The sequence below is a fragment of the Anolis carolinensis genome, chromosome 2, assembly GCF_035594765.1.
Source record: "Anolis carolinensis isolate JA03-04 chromosome 2, rAnoCar3.1.pri, whole genome shotgun sequence".
Classification (NCBI taxonomy): domain Eukaryota; kingdom Metazoa; phylum Chordata; class Lepidosauria; order Squamata; family Dactyloidae; genus Anolis; species Anolis carolinensis.
Genome location: NC_085842.1, coordinates 134,596,895 through 134,614,838, shown reverse-complemented (window position 1 = coordinate 134,614,838; position 17,944 = coordinate 134,596,895). Strand labels below are relative to the sequence as shown.

The 17,944-nt window shown below is 39.6% G+C and overlaps 1 protein-coding gene across 1 annotated transcript in view; it reads left to right on the top strand.

Annotated features, from left to right (window-relative positions):
• Window positions 1–15,534, top strand: part of grb2 (growth factor receptor bound protein 2) — a 67,134-nt gene extending 51,600 nt beyond the window's left edge. The window contains exons 3-6 of the mRNA XM_003217209.4: window positions 752–849; window positions 10,978–11,100; window positions 12,302–12,470; window positions 13,407–15,534. Coding sequence (XP_003217257.1) covers window positions 752–849; window positions 10,978–11,100; window positions 12,302–12,470; window positions 13,407–13,592 — 576 coding nt within the window. The 3' untranslated portion in view covers window positions 13,593–15,534. The remainder of the gene's footprint in view (window positions 1–751; window positions 850–10,977; window positions 11,101–12,301; window positions 12,471–13,406) is intronic.
• The last annotated feature ends 2,410 nt before the right edge of the window (window positions 15,535–17,944 follow it).

Sequence of the window (17,944 nt, the reverse complement as noted above, 5' to 3'; positions counted from 1 at the left end):
TTGTTTTAATTGGAAAGGAAACTTCAGATATGCCTGGAGTCTTTCTGCTTTCCAGCCAAAGAAATGTAGTTTGCTTTTGGGGTTAAGTGTGAAAAGTTCAAAGCCAGTCTTAGTAGAGGGAGAATTTTAAACTAGCTTTTAAACATTGTTGAATATTATTTTTAATTGCTTTAAAAATTCAGAAATTGAGAGCAACAAGTAAATATTTTAATTAATAAATAGATTATAATGCTGGGTGTATGATACATTTTAAATGGCATTTATAGACTTCTAGAAGGAAGAAATCATAACTGGATTTCATAAACTAAAAAGCAGATCTATTTAGATCATATGATAAGTTCTACAAATAGCAGAACCTAACTGTATAGAGGCGATAAATCAGTTGTTTATAGTTTTAGGGTTCTGGAGACATACTGTCTTTAATCCAGTCCCTTCTGTAGTTTTCTCACTGAATTTCAGCATATGGGTTAACATCCAGTGTCTGATTTACAGTGTAAGTATCAGTGGCAAACTTTACTGAAAGACCAATATGGAACTATGACATGTAGGATGTGTGTTTAATTATCCCACTGAATTGCCTAATTTAGAAAGCTAAGTTACTTCCTTTTCCCCTTTCAACCTCTTTAGTTGTTGGAATAAAATGAAAGAACCTAGAAACTGGCTATTAGCAAAGCTGCAGAACATTGGTATATCAACAGCATTTTAATAACACAAAGATTTTTTTCTTTCTCCTTCCCTTGCCCTCTTCTAGGTTTTGAATGAAGAATGTGATCAAAACTGGTACAAAGCAGAACTGAATGGCAAAGATGGCTTCATTCCCAAAAATTATATTGAAATGAAACCACATCCGTAAGTAAAATACCATGATTTCCTTATATGTCTGGCATGCTTACTGCCTGAACGGCTGTAGAAAGGCCTTGAAAGAAGAGAATCTTTCTGTACTTCCTTTTTGTAAAGGAGGGACGTGATGTAGAAATGATTCTACATTTTAAAATAAGAACGTATTGGTTAATATTAGTTATGGTGCGACAACACTGGCAAATGTAGGCCCTTTTCACATGTTGTACTCTGAGCCATGTGTCCCCCATCCTATAATCAAATGCACAGGTATAGGATGGAGAGACATAACTCAACAGTACTACATTGGGACTACTGTTGATCAAAAGTAGAACATGAGCCAGTAATTTGCTACTGCAGCAAAAAGGCAAATGCTGTTTTAGTCTGTGTTAATAGATGCATAGCTTCCAATTTGAGAGAAGTAATAATCACCGTATATTCTGTATTGATCAGGCCTCATTTGGAATATCATGTTCAGTTTTGGGCATCTCATTTTAAAAGGACATTGGCAATTTGGTGCTGGTTCAGAGAAGGGCAAAGAAGATAATAAGAACCAAACATAAGGGAAAGCTGAAGGAGCTGGGGCTATTCCGCTTGGTGATAATAATACTGAGTGGTAACATGATTGCACTCTTGAAATATCTCTAAAAGCTGTTGTGGAGAGGAAGGGGCAGACCTATTATTTGCTGTCCCAGAGAATAAAATCGTAGAATCATAGAATAATAGAATTGGAAGAGACTGCATGGGCCATCTAGTCCAACCCCCTGCCATGCAGGAAAAGCACAATCAAAGTACTCCTTGACAAAGGGCCATCCAGCCTCTGTTTAAAATCTTGCAAGGAAGGAGCTTCCACCACACTTTGTGGCAGAGAGTTCCACTACTGAACAGCTGTTACAGTCAGGAAGTTCTTCCTAATGTTCAGATGGAATCTCCTTTCCTGTAATTTAAACAGCTCCAAGTCCTAGTTTCCAGGACAGCAGAAAACAAGCCTGTTCCCTCTTCTTTATGACATACTTTCACATATTTATACATGGCTATCATGTCTCCGGAGCCCCCGGTGGCGCAGAATCTGAACTGCTGAACTTGCAGATCGAAAGGTCGCAGGTTCAAATCCGGGGAGCGGAGTGAGTGCCCGCTGTTAGCTCCAGCTTCTGCCAACCTAGCAGTTCGAAAACATGTAAATGTGAGTAGATCAATAGGTACCACTCCAGCGGGAAGGTAACGGCACCCCATGCAGTCATGCCAACCACATGACCTTGGAGGTGTCTCTTGACAACGCTGGCTCTTCAGCTTAGAAATGGAGATGATCACCAACCCCCAGAGTCGGACACGATTGGACTTAATGTCAGGGGAAAACTTTACCTATCATGTCTCCTCTGAACCCTCTTCTGCAGACTTAACATACCCAGCTCTTTCAGACACTCCTCATAGGGATTCATGGTCTCCAGACCATGATCATTTTAGTTGCCCTCCTCTGGACACCTTCCAACTTGTCAATATCTCTTTTGAACTGTGGTGCCCAGAATTAGACACAGTATTCTAGGTGAGGTCTAACCAAAGCAGAATAGAGAGGCACCATCATTTCCCATGATCTAGACCAGGGGTCCTCAAACTTTTAAAGCAGAGGGCCGGTCCACAATCCTTCAGACTGTTGAGGGGCCAAATTATCATTTGGGGGGGGGGGAACCGAACAAATTCCTATGCACACTGCACATATCTTATTTGTAGTGCAAAACAACAATAACAATGAAAGAACAATACAATATTTAAAAATCAAAATAATTTTAACCAACATAAACCTATCAGGATTTCAATAGGAAGTGTGGGCCTGCTTCTGGCCAATGAGATAGTCAGGTTAATTAGAGTTGTTGTTGTTGTTGTTGTTGTTGTTGTTGTGTGTCTTCGAGTCATTTCAGACTTTGGGCAAGCCTAAGTCCAAAATTATTTATTTATTCATTTACTACATTTATTTACTACATTTATATCCCACCCTTCTCACCCTGAAGGGAACTCAGAGCAGCTGTATGTACATACAATATATTATATTATTAGCATAGCAAAATATTAGCATTATACTATATTGAACTATACCACTATACTGTGATATTATATGTAATATATAACATATAATTAATATTATTATATGGTATTATTTTTAGCATTATATTTTATAAAATGATAATATTCTTATTAATATTATATGTACAGTAGAGTCTCACTTATCCAACACTCGGTTATCCAACGTTCTGGATTATCCAATGCATTTTTGTAGTCAATGTTTTCAATATATCGTGATATTTTGGTGCTAAAGTCGTAAATACAGTTATTGCTACATAGCATTACTGCGTATTGAACTACTTTTTCTGTCAAATTTGTTGTTTAACATGATGTTTTGGTGCTTAATTTGTGAAATCATAACCTAATTTGATGTTTAATGGGCTTTTCCTTAATCTCTCCTTATTATCCAACATATTCGCTTATCCAACGTTCAGCCGGCCCATTTACGTTGGATAAGTGAGACTCTACTGTATATACAATATATTATATTATTAAAACTGATATAAAAATATTATATTATAAATGAGGGTGGGGGCCAGGTAAATTACCTTGGAGGGCCGCATCCGGCCCCCGGGCCTTAGTTTGGGGACCCCTGATCTAGACGATATACTCCTTTTGATGCAGCCCAAAATCCCATTGGCTTTTTTAGCTGCTGCATCACACTGTTGTCAAGCCAGACATCATCCATCCTATATCTTTGCAAGAATAGGACCAGGCCTTGTGATTTGAAGTTACAGGAAAAAAGATTTTGATTGTTAGAAGGAACATATTGACTCTTAAGGCAGTTTGGCAATGGAATCAGTTAAGAGTGGCAGAAGTAATCTCCTTTGAACATCTTCCAAAAAAGGCTGAACATATATCTTGCTGGGGGTTCTGCATTGAGCAGGGGGTTGGACTTGATGGCCCATAGGGCCTCTTTTAGCTCTTTTATTCTTTGATTATGACTTTAAACCAGAAAGCAACTTGATTGAAAGGTACCCCCCCCCCCCCGGTATTCTTATGGATCCTTGGGTGCCCAGTCCAGCCAAAATTCACTTGAATTTCTTGTAGATATCAATTCAGAAGATTATGATTATGTTTTTAGACCTGTGTGTGTGTAAAGAACACATCTTTATGCTCATGGGAGTAATCAGTATAGTTGTATCTAAACCTTGCCCCTCTGACAGACTGCAGCTATTTTATGAATGGTGCAGATGCCATCAAGCTAAATTTAACATAAAATGAAGTGAATTAGTAGTAATGCCAATTGTTGATATTGGCAACAAGGACATGGATCATGTGGGCTTGTATACTCAAGCAGCGTCTCCACAGCTAGTCTTGCAGAATCAACACTAAAGTACAGATTCTTGTCTTTTGTTGTTCTGACTAGACAACATTCACCTAGTACAGTGGTTCTCAACCTGTGGGTCCCCAGGTGTTTTGGCCTACAACTTCCAGAAATCCCAGCCAGTTTACCAGCTGTCAGGACACAGACCCCTTTAAAAAAGCCGCACACAAGAAGTAAGGACAACAAACGTTTATTAAATAATATTCTGAACCTAAGAACACTTAACTTCAGTGTTCCTGGTAAAAGTAAATGTCTTTAGCTTCAAGAAAGGCAAAAATGCGGGAACAGAAAATAATCTGGCTTATCTTGCTTGAAAATCCGGCTTAACTCCAGCCAAGAGTTTACTGAAACTACGGTATGGAAAGCCAAGAGGGGGCCAAACGCACACCCGTAGCAAAAGCAGGTGACGCCATTGTCCAAAAGCCAAGCCAAATCCAGGAACCAAAGGAAAGCCAACCGGGAGTAGCGATGCCGCCGTCAAAAGCCAAGCCAAATCCAGGAACCAAAGGAAAGCCAACCAGGAGTAGCGATGCCGTTGTCAAAAGCCAAGCCGAATTCAGGAACCGGGAGAAGCGATGTCGTCGTCAGGAGCCAAACCGAATTCAGGAAACGGGAGAAGCGATGCCGTCGTCAGGAGCCAAACCGAATTCAGGAACCGGGAGAAGTGATGCTGTCGTCAGGAGCCAAACCGAATTCAGGAATCAAGGGGAAGCCAGGAAACACCAAACCAGGAACGAGCGATGCCGTCGTCAAGAGCCAAACCAAATTCAGGAACACGAAGCTGTACAGCCAGGACCCAAGCCCAACAGAAGAACAGGCAGCGACAACTCAGTGTCCAAAACGACACCTTGCCTTCTGCAAAGAGTCTTTACTTTCAACTCCACTTTTAACTTACGCATCATTATCCGACGATGATGAGGCCTCCGCCCTGTCATCATTAACCACAACTGATCTTGATCCCATATGTGAACCTCGCCCATCATCCCTCCAGTCCCTCAATCTTTGTTCAAGACTTAGATCTCCCCATGTCCCTGGTGTATCAGTAGTTTGCCAATTCCCTGATGCACCCCCAGAAACTGGCTCTGCATTCACATTTACTTGAGTCCAATCAGCAGCACTTTCCATCTTACTTCCAGACCCATCATTCCCAGAAAAACCCTCAAAAGTTTCATCTTCCGTGGGAGCAGTAAGTAAATCCCAGATTTTCTTCCTTTCCCTTTCCTCATCTGACGCTTGCTCCCGAGTTGTCCTTTTAGTTCCTCTACTCTCTGTTAACCCATCTTCTTCCAGCATTGACTCCTCATCGCTAGAGAACCCTTCAAACGTTTCTTCCTCAGAAGGAGCCGTAAGTATTTCCCAGACCCGCTGTTCCTCATCAAACACCTGCTCATCATTAACTCTTTTCCTCCTGCTAGCAGTTCTACTACTAGTAGTATTATTGCCCCCAGGCCCAACTACAACACCAGCTGTTCGGATTTCTGGGAGTTGAAGGCCAAAACACCTGGTGAGAACCACTGACCTAGTCTAACATTTGATTCAACTGCAGGGAATGATCTAGAAGAATGCTAGATACTTCGTTGGTCTAAAACTTCCTCCAACAGTGAGGATTTTCTTATTGTGAACCAATGAAAAATGTCCACATGTGTTAATATGGTCCTGAGTGACCAATGACTATAATAAGTTAGGTTGCCAATTTAAAACACATTTAATCCCCTTGTTTTCAACTGAACTGAAGCTGTGGCTCGTTCCGTTAAATGTGATGTGTCAGTATACAAGGTAATTTAATGAACAGAAACTTGTCTTCATCAAACTGTGTATAGAAATTACATTCTGGAGAACCTTTCTGAATATGGCATACAAAGCAGCATGGAGGTTCATTTTTAAAATACTGAGCCCTATTTACTTGAAGGAATAGTTCCAACATAAATCTAATTTTGAAATCCACTTTTACTATTCATTTTTTTGTCCTCGACCTTCTCCTTCTTATTCATCTGAGCAAACACCTCTGAATTTGCCTAGTATACAGACTGCCCTTTGTCCCTCTTTTTTGCTTACTTTTTCACCTAGTAATGGCCTTCTTGCAGAAATAGGGTAGTAGAAGCCTAGATTTGGAAAAGACTAGAAGGGCCATCCAGTCCAACCCCCTGCCACACAGGAATGAAAGCATCCAAAGAAGAGCAGCTTAGACTCCATTGCGGAAATTGGCTTCTAATTCTAATTAGAACATATAAAATCCACATGCCTACCTACCATAGGGAAACACTAGCTGAAAGTTGCCAACTCCTTTTATTGACATTAATTATAATCTACCCTGTAATAAGTTCTGTAGGGGGTCTCATAAAACTAAAAATTGTGAACATGTACTTTTGTAAAGTAAAGCACAGCATTGCAAATAAACAAGTAAATGCAGTAACTCTTTGTGTCCCTTAGAAGTTGGTGATACTTCATCAAATAAGTTATCTGAGGATCAGTCCTTGAGTAAGATAATTGAATCTAAGCAACTATTCAGGGGTTGTTGACTATTTTTCCTCTCAAGGACTACATTTCTTCAGAGGTTATCTATATCCATTGCCAACAAGATCATTATGTTTTATTTCTTTGTTTTTGACTCCCTTCACATCTTTCAGCTCCCACTAAGATCCTACTCATTTACTTAACTCCAGGTAATATTCTGTGCAGACACCAAATCAAACCCTCCCTCTGATGGTTTTCAGTGCAGTTATGAAGACTTTTGAGCAGCTATGTAAGAACACTCAAATGATTAACTTATCTCTTGCAGTTCTGGTTATTTCTTTAGAGGGAAGAAGAAGCCTTCAGAGTGGATCTACCACTTAAGATTTTATTCTCCATTTTACAGCAAAGTGGGAGGGGAAAGGAACGGGAAAATAAAGTTTTGATGGAAAAAGAAGGGAGGAATTATTATTGACACAATTAACTGAAAGATACTGCATCCAAGATGCTGAAAAAACAATCCAGGAGGAAAGGAGAAGCACTAGCAGTTAACTTTAGTCCCCTCCACCCCCATCATCTCCCTACAAACATAATTTTTTCAAGGCATAGGAAATCAGTTGAGGTTCAACCCTTTTTGGATCTCCACACATTCACACAAAATGTTCTATTTTTATTTATTTTTTTTCTGTGTAAGGAACAAGTGGTTGTGCAATGCTTGCAACATGCAATCAGCTGTCTTGACTCCCAGGAGGAAGGCATTCAGAGAATGAGACCAGGGCCAAATGAGGAAGCACTGCAAGCTGAATCTGGCCAGAGACCTGCCATTTTTGCATTTGTGCTTTACCTCTTACTGCAGTGTTTCAGTACACAGTAATATAAAACTTAAATTACATTACATTGCAGAGTAATGGAAGTGAAAAACAAATTCCTTTTCAAATCAGCTTACAAATAAAACTGGGTGAGGTTATTAGAGGCAGATCCTGCAGAAATTTTCAGTCATTCTATTGTCTGTGTGCCTTTAAGTCACTTCTGATTTATATCCAAGATGCCATTTTGAGAAACTGAATGAAACGCATATGAATTCAGCAAGTGGAAACATACATCCAGCTTCATTCTAGAAAGAATAGCAGACTTCTTTCACCTTCTGTCTCCCTGGGATCCCTCTTTATTATGTCAAGGAAGTTTCCCAGAGAAAGGATGCATTGATGGATCCGAAACTACACCCCCGTTTATAGTTGCATTCACAGGAGCAATTACACAAGTGGGAGCATTCCAGTCCGAAACTACCACTCATTTTGTGTGTATATGTGCCTTCAAGCCACCTGTTGACTCACATCCTGTGAATTTCTTAGGATTTTCTTAGACAAGGAATACTTAGAGGTGTTTTTGTTAATCCCTTCCTCTGAAATAGTCTCCCATCCAAGTGCCAACCAAAGCTGACCCTACTGAATATCCAAGATTAAATAGGAGGTATCACTTATTTTAGGCCTATACATTTATACGTGTGTGTGTATGTATGTATGTATGTAAAATAAGCCCAATTCTATCCTGCTCATGAAAACATATATTTAAGGTGGCTACCTTTAAGTGATACCCTTGCCAGTTAAAATGTATCTGTGCAGATTAATTAAAGCTTCCGTTTATTTAATCTACCAGTTGAATCTTATAGCTCAGTAAATGCACGTTTATGTACTGAACTACTAAGAGCCAGACTGAATTGAACTGCCATCACATTTTTGCATTCATACAGATTTTTTAAGAAGTAGAAACTGTTAATAAAGACATTCTCTCAAGGTACCACTTCTTATTAGAAGAAAATGCTTTTAGGCATTTCAGGTTAGCCTAGTGAGCCCCCTTGTTTTAAAGACAGTCTTTTACCTGATAGAGTGCATAATCTTTAAATTTCAAACAGTTTGCTTTACTCTTTGGTGAAAGAGTTATTATGTGATTTGGAACTGACTTGTACCAATATTAAGGAAACTACATTCTCTTGACAAGCTTTACATACAGAATATAAGACCAATCAAGCGATGTTTGTCATGGCTCCCTAATGACTGGTCACATACAGAAAGGTTTGCTGGTAGTGATTGGCATGGTTGCTAAGTTTCTGATCCAAAAACCTTAGCCAGTGTACATATGGAAAAGGAGTAATGGAACTTTACTAGGAACTGGCTGTGAACCCTTAGCTAGCAGCTTCCAGGCTTAACTGTTTGCTGAGTGTGTCTCCATTAGTGTGAAAAGAAGCTGAGCAGCCTGAATCAAACATGCTGGTGGTGAAGCAGGTAATCTTAACCTGCACACCCTATGGAATTTGGGACTGGCGATCACTTCTTTTGTCTAAATCATTAATATACTTAACAGGAAAGTTAAGTATATCAATGTGCATGTGAAAGACTAAGTCATTTACTGTACATAGCAAATACAAATACTAGGTCTGCTTTGTGGCAATCTCTGAATTATCTGACATTTTTAAAAAATGAAATCAGAGGATGAACAGATGCAACTTGCTTTGTGACATAATGCTGGGAATCAGTCCACCAACCTTGTGTGCTTCCCATTGCACCCAATAAAAAACAGATATTCCCCTAACTCACAGAAAGAGTGATGAAAATATAATGAGTTCATGCAGATAACTTCCAGTGGAAGATAGAGAGAGCAATTTACTATATTTAACATTTCTGCAGCAGTTTCAAATATTCAGAGTTCTTCTTGTGTTTTATCTAGTCATAATACTTGCACCAAATCTCATCAGACAAGTCAGTATTATTAACGCCCACCTCCATTGCAATGTGGGCTGAAGTTGGGAATTAATTTTCCTTATGGCTAGTCAGTCAGTTTTTGGCAGAAAGGAGTTTCAATTCTGGACTTTTCCAAATCATTATTTGCATTCTTCAGTCATTGTGCTACACCAGTTCAAATGATTTAAATGGGTTAGTGTGATCCCTGATTGAATTATCAGTTACCTGAATGTGTATGAGTTGTAGTTTCATGGACTCTTGATCTAATTATGCCAGAAGATTCCTAATGTGCTACACATCCAAGCTAGATCTTTAAACTAATATTCAGCAGAATATTCAAAACAAAATATTTCCAGTTTGTGACCACTATTGGTATTTATGAGGCAAAGTGACACCACTCATGTCCCCTGAAAATCACTGTCTTCTGGTTTCCTTACAAGTTGAATTGTTTATTTACAATGGAAAATATTTATATCAAATGTGTGAAATAAAGCAGTTAACTGTTACTTTAATTTTGAGTGAAGCGAAGGTTCCTCAAAGATCCATAGCTTGTTAATCATGAGTCTTACAGTGCTGCAGCTAACAGCATTTTGTTAATAGAAATGTGTCTCTTTCTATGATGGAATAAGCCTAATACCTTCGAAAATAGAATAAAACAGCTTAATTGATTAATATAGTTCATTGGAGAAATTGACATATGAGGTGTGCTATAATTTGTTATATGTAAGTGACCTGGTAGGCAAAGTGCAACTCGTAAGTTGCACATGGCAAACCCTACCCTCCTTTTGCTAAAAATGTCTATCATATCCTTCAGTCAACTTCCATTTTACTTCTATGTTTTAAAAGGCCTCTCCTAAATCTAAAGCATGGTAGAATTGTCCTCATGGTCTCAGGAACATAGGTGGAATTTTAGCCCCCCAATGAAATGGGGAAAATTTGGGACACAGTGTAAGGTAACGTCTTCCAAAGTCATAAGTGGAAGAGGGGAGCAAGTTGCCCAGATCTGATAGTTGTCCATCCTGAACTAGAATGTCATATAATGACATGACTATTTTGCTGTATTTATAGACTTCCATGCCTCTCCCCACCCACAGCTATTTGGGATTTCTAAAATTCTGAGTGTGACTTCAGGATTCAGTTCATGCTTCTGCCCAGTCTTGATTACTACCAACCTATGGACATGTTATTTATTTCTCTTGTCAGAAGCAAACCGAGGGTACAAGTTGTAATGGATTTGCAAACATAGTTTTTTTAAGAGAAAAAAAAAACCCTTGGCATTAATACTAAATGTCTTTTGCCCAGTAGCTGGCCACTTGGAGTGCCTCTGGTGTTGCTGTTTAGAAGGTCCTCCATTGTGCATGTAGCAGGGCTCAGAATGCATTGCTGTAGGTGGTCTGTGGTTTGCTCTTCTCCGCAGTCGCATGTTGCGGACTCACTTTGTAGCCCCATTTTTTAAAGGTTGGCTCTGCATCTCGTGGTGCCATTTTTCAACATGTCCATATGTTGAAAAATGCTCTTTCCATTAAGTTTGAACTGAGCGTAACTTCCACCTTTTTGTTTACTCAGGTGGTTTTTTGGGAAGATCCCTCGAGCAAAAGCTGAGGAGATGTTGGGCAAACAGAGACATGATGGTGCCTTCCTCATCAGAGAGAGTGAGAGTGCTCCTGGAGACTTTTCTCTCTCTGTCAAGTAAGTATTGTTTTAGATCTGGTGGATTCTGGGTTGGCGTAAATTCAACACATTTGAATTATCTCCATAGTTTGTACAACAGTCATAGAATATATCGGTTCTCCACCCTGTAGTTAGCAGAATTTGCAATGGCTTGATTGTAATGATGATAAAATGATTATTTTTGAAGCGATGATGGGGAATGCTTATTGATTGATCTGCTTATTTTTTCCCAGCCCACAGCTTAACTCTTCCCTTTTTTCCATTTAAACGTAGCACCTCCAAGTGATCTGTTTTAGGCTTCCTGTCGTAGATAAGCCTTTGATACAAATTAGACCCCAAAACATTGAAAATACCTAATCAATTTAAAAAAGAATTAATTAAAATTTGAAACAGTCTGTGTCTTTATTACTAAACAAATACACATTTTTTAGTTTTGATCATTCATAATTAGTGACTTGTCCTAGAATAATTCGGCCACTTGTTCAGGAGTTTCATAAGTACTTATTGGCATGCCACTTTTAGTCATGTGTACATACTAGTCAGTGATGGAAGGCTGACTCTAATAAATAATAATAATAAAACTTTATTTATACCCCGCCACCATCTCCCCAACGGGGACTCTGGGCGGCTTACATGGGGCCATGCCCAGAGCAAAACAATATAACAAGTATAAATACAACATAACATAGAGCAATTAAACAATACAATGAGTAATAATATACAATATACACTACAACGCAAATCAAAGAAACAGTAAAAACAGGGCCGGCCACATGAATACAAAGATAAAAACTCGGGTGAGAAAGATAAGGGGAATGGAGACCACGGGGAGCAGGGACATACGAAAGTGGAACCGTCTAGAGGAAAGATGTTGGAGAGGAGCAAGAAAAGGGATAAATAACAGTTACTCTCCAAAAGCGCAGCGGAAGAGCCATGTTTTTAAATCTTTTTTAAAAGCTAATAGAGTGGGAGCTTGCCTAATCTCAATGGGCAATGAATTCCATAGTCGAGGGGCCACAGCAGAAAAGGCCCTATCCCTAGTACCCACAAGGCGGGCCTAGGATATAGGCAGTGGCGTAAGGAGGGCCTCCCCAGATGATTGGAGAGAGCGGGCAGGTTTATAGTGGGAGATACGGTCACGAAGGTAGTAACACATTTAGACTCTAGTAACACATTTAGAGAAATAAATACATCTGGATTTGTTATTCCCTTCTCGTAGATTTGGAAATGATGTGCAGCACTTTAAGGTGCTTCGAGACGGAGCTGGCAAGTACTTCCTTTGGGTGGTAAAGTTCAATTCTCTAAATGAATTGGTAGACTATCACAGATCAACCTCTGTCTCCAGAAATCAACAGATATTCCTTCGGGACATTGAGCAGGTGCCTCAGGTAAGAGAGAAACCTATTTCTATTTTGTGGCCTCACAGCTAACCTTACCTGCTTGATATTCTTTAGAGTTAATCTCTTCAGGACATTATTTGTATGAACAATAAATACAAGTCATCTGACTCCTTAGGTACATTGTATAGTACCTTTCTGTCTTGACTAAAGATGCCTACCGTTAGAAACTGTATTACCCTTTAGCAGAAGGCTTCCTAGATGTTTTTCATGAGCATACCTTAAACTAAAAAAATAAGTACAGTGAAATTCAGATTTTACAATTGAAAGCAAAAAGAGCCTCACGGTCAGTAATATAAAACAGGATAAAATAAAGAAATCTGCACAGACAGAAAAATAAATAAGAACAATCAGAACTATTCTACATCTCATTCCAATGATTGCTTGACCTTCAGGAGTGGCTTTTGGAAAGATGTGTGAGGCTGCAGCAGGGGAAAGGTTCCATGCATTTGTGATAACACTGAATGTGGCAAAGTATTCTTAAAGATATGCTTATCAAACCTAATACCATCTACAAAGAAGGGTATCTCAATTACAAAAGTATATTTGTTGACCACTTAACTTAAAATGCTGAAGGTGAGGAAATGGGGTATGGAACAGGGAGCTAGGCTTCTGACGACAACAGGTTTTATATGGTTTTGTATTTTAGAAGATAATCTTTCAGATATCTAGGTTCTGAGCCATTTAGGGCTCTGCTAGTAACAAGAACAATTTCTGGTTGTGTCTGCAAATAGACTTAACAGCCATATGGTTTTGGATATTGATGAGATATGATACCGATAACTGATCCCAATTTGTAGTCAAAGTGGCAGTTTGTATCAACCTTTGGAAATAGCTAAGACACCCCTAAGCACAAGATATTACAGCAAGTTAAAGTAAAGGTGTTTACTGCATCAGTAATTTGCCTTTTTCTCCTTTCCTTTGCAGCAACCCACATACGTTCAGGCTCTTTTTGATTTCGATCCTCAGGAGGAAGGTGAGCTGGGCTTCCGTCGTGGAGACTTTATCCAGGTCCTTGACAATTCTGACCCCAACTGGTGGAAGGGAGCCTGCCATGGACAAACTGGCATGTTTCCACGCAACTATGTGACCCCGGTGAACCGGAACATCTAGAGCAAATTATTAAAGATTATTTAAGGAAACAAGAAAAACCGTAAAGTCCACATTCAGAATCTAACAGCAGCCAGTGATCTCCAGTCATCAGGCCATAAAATCTGAGTCACTCTCCCTGCAAGGAGGGAAATACCTTTTCACTCAGAATGGAACTGTGTAGGGAGGGACAGTAAAAGGGTCCAACTTGTGCGCCAAAACGTAACTTTTAAATTAAAATACATATTACTAGATTACCTTGGTTACTTCTAGGGGACTATATTTTATTCACTCATCCTTTCTCCCCTGACACCGACAAAGCAGTTAATCACTGCATGACCTTTTAATGCTACATGAAGTCCATGCCATGCCATTAAAAAAGACTAGGAAGCTCTTTGGGAGTTAAATTCATGCAAAACCTGTCTTTTTGAGGGGACTGAGGTGGGGAACTAGATCCATAAGCCAGTTGAAAAACAACACACATGCCAATTCTGCTTTTGCCTTCAGGGTTTTTCTTTGGTAAGGTAGGGCCTTATTTTTCCCTTCCATCTGAAATTCCAGCATTTCCAGAGCAGAGGGTGGATGGTTTTATCCCCCAGAAGTTGCAGGACTGTTCTGAGAAACGATCCTTCAGCCAGATCATGTTCTCATTAACCATCTTAGCTTTTTTTTTCTTTAAGCATGTGGATGAGCACATTGTTGCATTTTTCCATTAGTGCCTTTCCCTCATTTTCTTTTTCTTTTTCATTAAAAGGACAGTCCAGAGCTTTCAGATTTGTTCCTGCTTTTATGTAAATATTTAATGATTGAATGGGAGGGTTGTAGCTTTATTATTACATGCAGAGATCTCCACAAAACAGATGGAGCTTTAAAACATGTATGAGCATCTGATATTCTTTATTATCAAGCGGGAAAGGCATACAATTTTCTATAAGAGGCAAGGCCAGAATTTGAAGCCAGGAACCTTTGAGTGGGAAGAGAAGATTGCACCACTATTAAAATATGGCATATTGTTTGAAGAAGCTGCCATGTTGTAGAAACTGAACAGTCTGGAATGTCTTGTGAAATCTATAGTTTTTATATTTCCAGGAGTCTTCAATACATTGTGCTTAACTATACTCAGCATCTTACAGAATGTGTGAACATGATGCTTATTGATAAACCGTTCTCTTGTACATCTGGCTCACCATTGCAATCCATGACTGGTTCTCACAAAAAGGAAATTGTCTCTGTGTTTTGGCAGTTACTTCTCCCTTCATGCCAGCATTACTGTAGTTGGAAGAGCCATGTTTCTTAATCCTAGTTCACAGCAGGCTGTGTGAGGGATTGTATTTCAGCCTAATGTCCACAGATGAAAATCACCCGATGCCATTCTCATGGTATTATGAATGGATTTGGACTTGAGACAGGGAAGAGCAACCTCCCGAGCTCTTGTGCCAATACCTTATTTCCTTTTGCTGAGCCACCTGGCTGAAACTTCATCCCAACAGCAGATCCCAAAGCCACCACAGAGGTCTCCTGGTCTGCCCTGATGCAGAAATCCCTGTGATGGCGGGTGCCTTTTTATAGTAAGTGTTACAAGTGTGTTATTCCTGAGATGAACTCTGCCTTACATTTCCATTTCTCCCAGCAAATGAAAGAAAAACCTGCCCTGTAGTATCTTGATTTCTCACCCTTTCCCTCCTAGTTGTCTTTTCTCTCCCCCACTGTCCCTCTTTCTTTCTAAAATGATTGGAAAAGAAATTATGGCATTCTACACTTGGACCATTTGATTGTTTTCTTATTTTGGAATTGGTGTATATCATACAGCCTTGCAGACATAATGTCTTGTGTGTATATATATATATTAAAAATAAGTGTTTAAATAAAAACAGGCCTATGTACGTAATCCTTTAACTCAGCAGCAGCATTTGGTAGATAGTAATTAACTGTGAATAATAAATATACAATGAATTCTTCACTTGAATATCAGTGTCTTTTTCTATTAATTTAAAGCCATTAACAATGACTAAAGAATGACTAAAATGTATATATTCTTCACCCAACCAAAATACTTCTTTGACCCAAGGGGTCAAATGCTACAACAAATGAGGTAAATAAATCAAGTAACACAGTACTTATCTCAGCCATACAGGGGTGAATTCAAATCCTGTGTAGCCTCCAGAAGACACTAATGTTCTAGATTGCAATGGGCATCTCAAATGTGTGAGTTCTGGAACTCAGGAGTAGTTGGTGAGAATGCCCCTGTGAGGCTTTGTCTTCACAATTTACACTGGATGAAGAAAAGGTACTATCCAGTCAATCAATCATTCAACCTAAGGTGAAATACTACAGATTATTTTGAGCATAGGAAAGAGAATATTATCTTTGGTTATGTAAGACCCGGAGTCTGTAAGTCTGTGTTCATTTGCCATAGAGCATGATGTTCTATATTGATAGCCAAGTACTGAGTAACTTACACAAATGGAGCCAAGTGCTTCTCCCCACCGCAGTATACACACTGGCCAGTGCTACCTATTTGGTTTAGTGTCTATAGTGCCAGACAAACCCTCCATCCAGGGCCAGTTTATTGTGTTGAAACAGATTCAGTGTTGCAGCACAAATGAGAAACATCCCAGTATGACCATGTCAGTCTTCCATTTCTTGGGATGGAGAAGACCTGGTTCCTTGCTGTCAAAAGTTTCTTCTAAAGGCCCTCCGCTTTTGACAGTGACCTGGGAGATAAAAGGGATGACAGCTTTCTTGAAAGAGCACCTCACAGCTCTGTTATTTGAAGCATATGAAGTACATCCAGTAATCCTTTTAACCAGCACTTCCAAGTCTGCAAAGACCCATGCTGAACTGCAGCGGTGGTGGCTATGGCTAATGTGGGCATTGCCACTTGTAAGTTTTTTAATGTTATTCACTATACTGGCTGGGGAGCCCCCGGCGGTGCAGCGGATTAAACCGCTGATCTGCTGAACTTGCTGACTGAAAGGTCGCTGGTTCGAATCCGGGGAGCGGCGTGAGCTCCCGCTGTTAACCCCAGCTTCTGCCAACCTAGCAGTTTGAAAACATGCAAAATGTGAATAGATCAATAGGTACCGCTCTGACTGGAAGGTAACAGCGCTCCATGCAGTCATGCCAGCCACATGACCTTGGAGGTGTCTATGGACAACGCTGGCTCTTTGGCTTAAAAATGGAGATGAGCACCAACCCCCAGAGTCGGACATGACTGGACTTAATGTCAGAGGAAAACCTTTACCTCTATACTGGCTGGGATTACAGTGTTTTTTCTCAGTGCAGCTGGTCTTTCATATTAGCAGATTTGATTAATATGGTATATCCAGGAAACTATATCCTTCAGCACAACTCTATGGTCTATTTCTGCCAGTTTTCCACTTTCACAGGAGTTCTGCAGGCCCAACCCCAACAAATGTGGCAGGATCACTGCAAACCCACTGACCTCATACTGTTAGAAGTACTCTTTCCCTACCTTCCTCCAAAACAGAAAAGTTTGCAGAACAATTATGGCACAAGATCAATGGAATTATTGCCTACCTAAATCCTAGGAAGAAAAATGAGATTTTGGAGGGGGGAAAATTACTTTGAGTATGTTCCCCTTGTTCACTAAAGAGCTCATTGGCTGATGTCATCTCCGCCTCTGTTCTTCTCACAAATAGTGCTCCGCTTTGCATCCAAATGTACTTTCTGAGACAAATATAGCCTCTCTGGATGTCACATTCCACCTCAAATTCTATTTAAGAAAGAAATCTACATACCAACTTGTCGTGCAGATTGCTGGCAGGCCATCAGCTATCAAAACACATATGGCTCAAATTTTAAATCTTGGCTGTCTGTGAGGCTATATTTCCAAAGCTCTAAATTTAGCCAGCAAGTAACCACAGCAACAACACTCTTGCTGTATATCTTTATTCAGTATTGAGGTAATGTGCAGCAATTGGTTTAGGCACAAAATTAATCTTTATGCCGTGGGCAATGAATTTAAATTTGATACCTATTTAAAAATATGGAGGGGTTTTTTTTTATTCAAGAAAGAGCTGTTTAGGTAAGTGTCTTCATTTTAAAGTTTTAAAATAACTTCTGTAGTTTTGTCAGCTATACCTACTCTTCTTCTCCACCCATTATGCATTATACATCTTGAGGGCATATTACATTATTGTGAACTGTGTTTTATCTCTGGACTTAAGAAATGCATAGACAGTGCAGTAAAGTGGTTTGAGCCACACAACTCTATAGAGACCAGGATTCAGATCCATGCTTGGCTTTGAAAACTACCTACATGGCTTTGAACAAGTCATAGTGCCGCAGGGCTCTGTCCTGGGCCCGGTTCTGTTCAACATCTTTATTAACGACTTAGACGAAGGGTTAGAAGG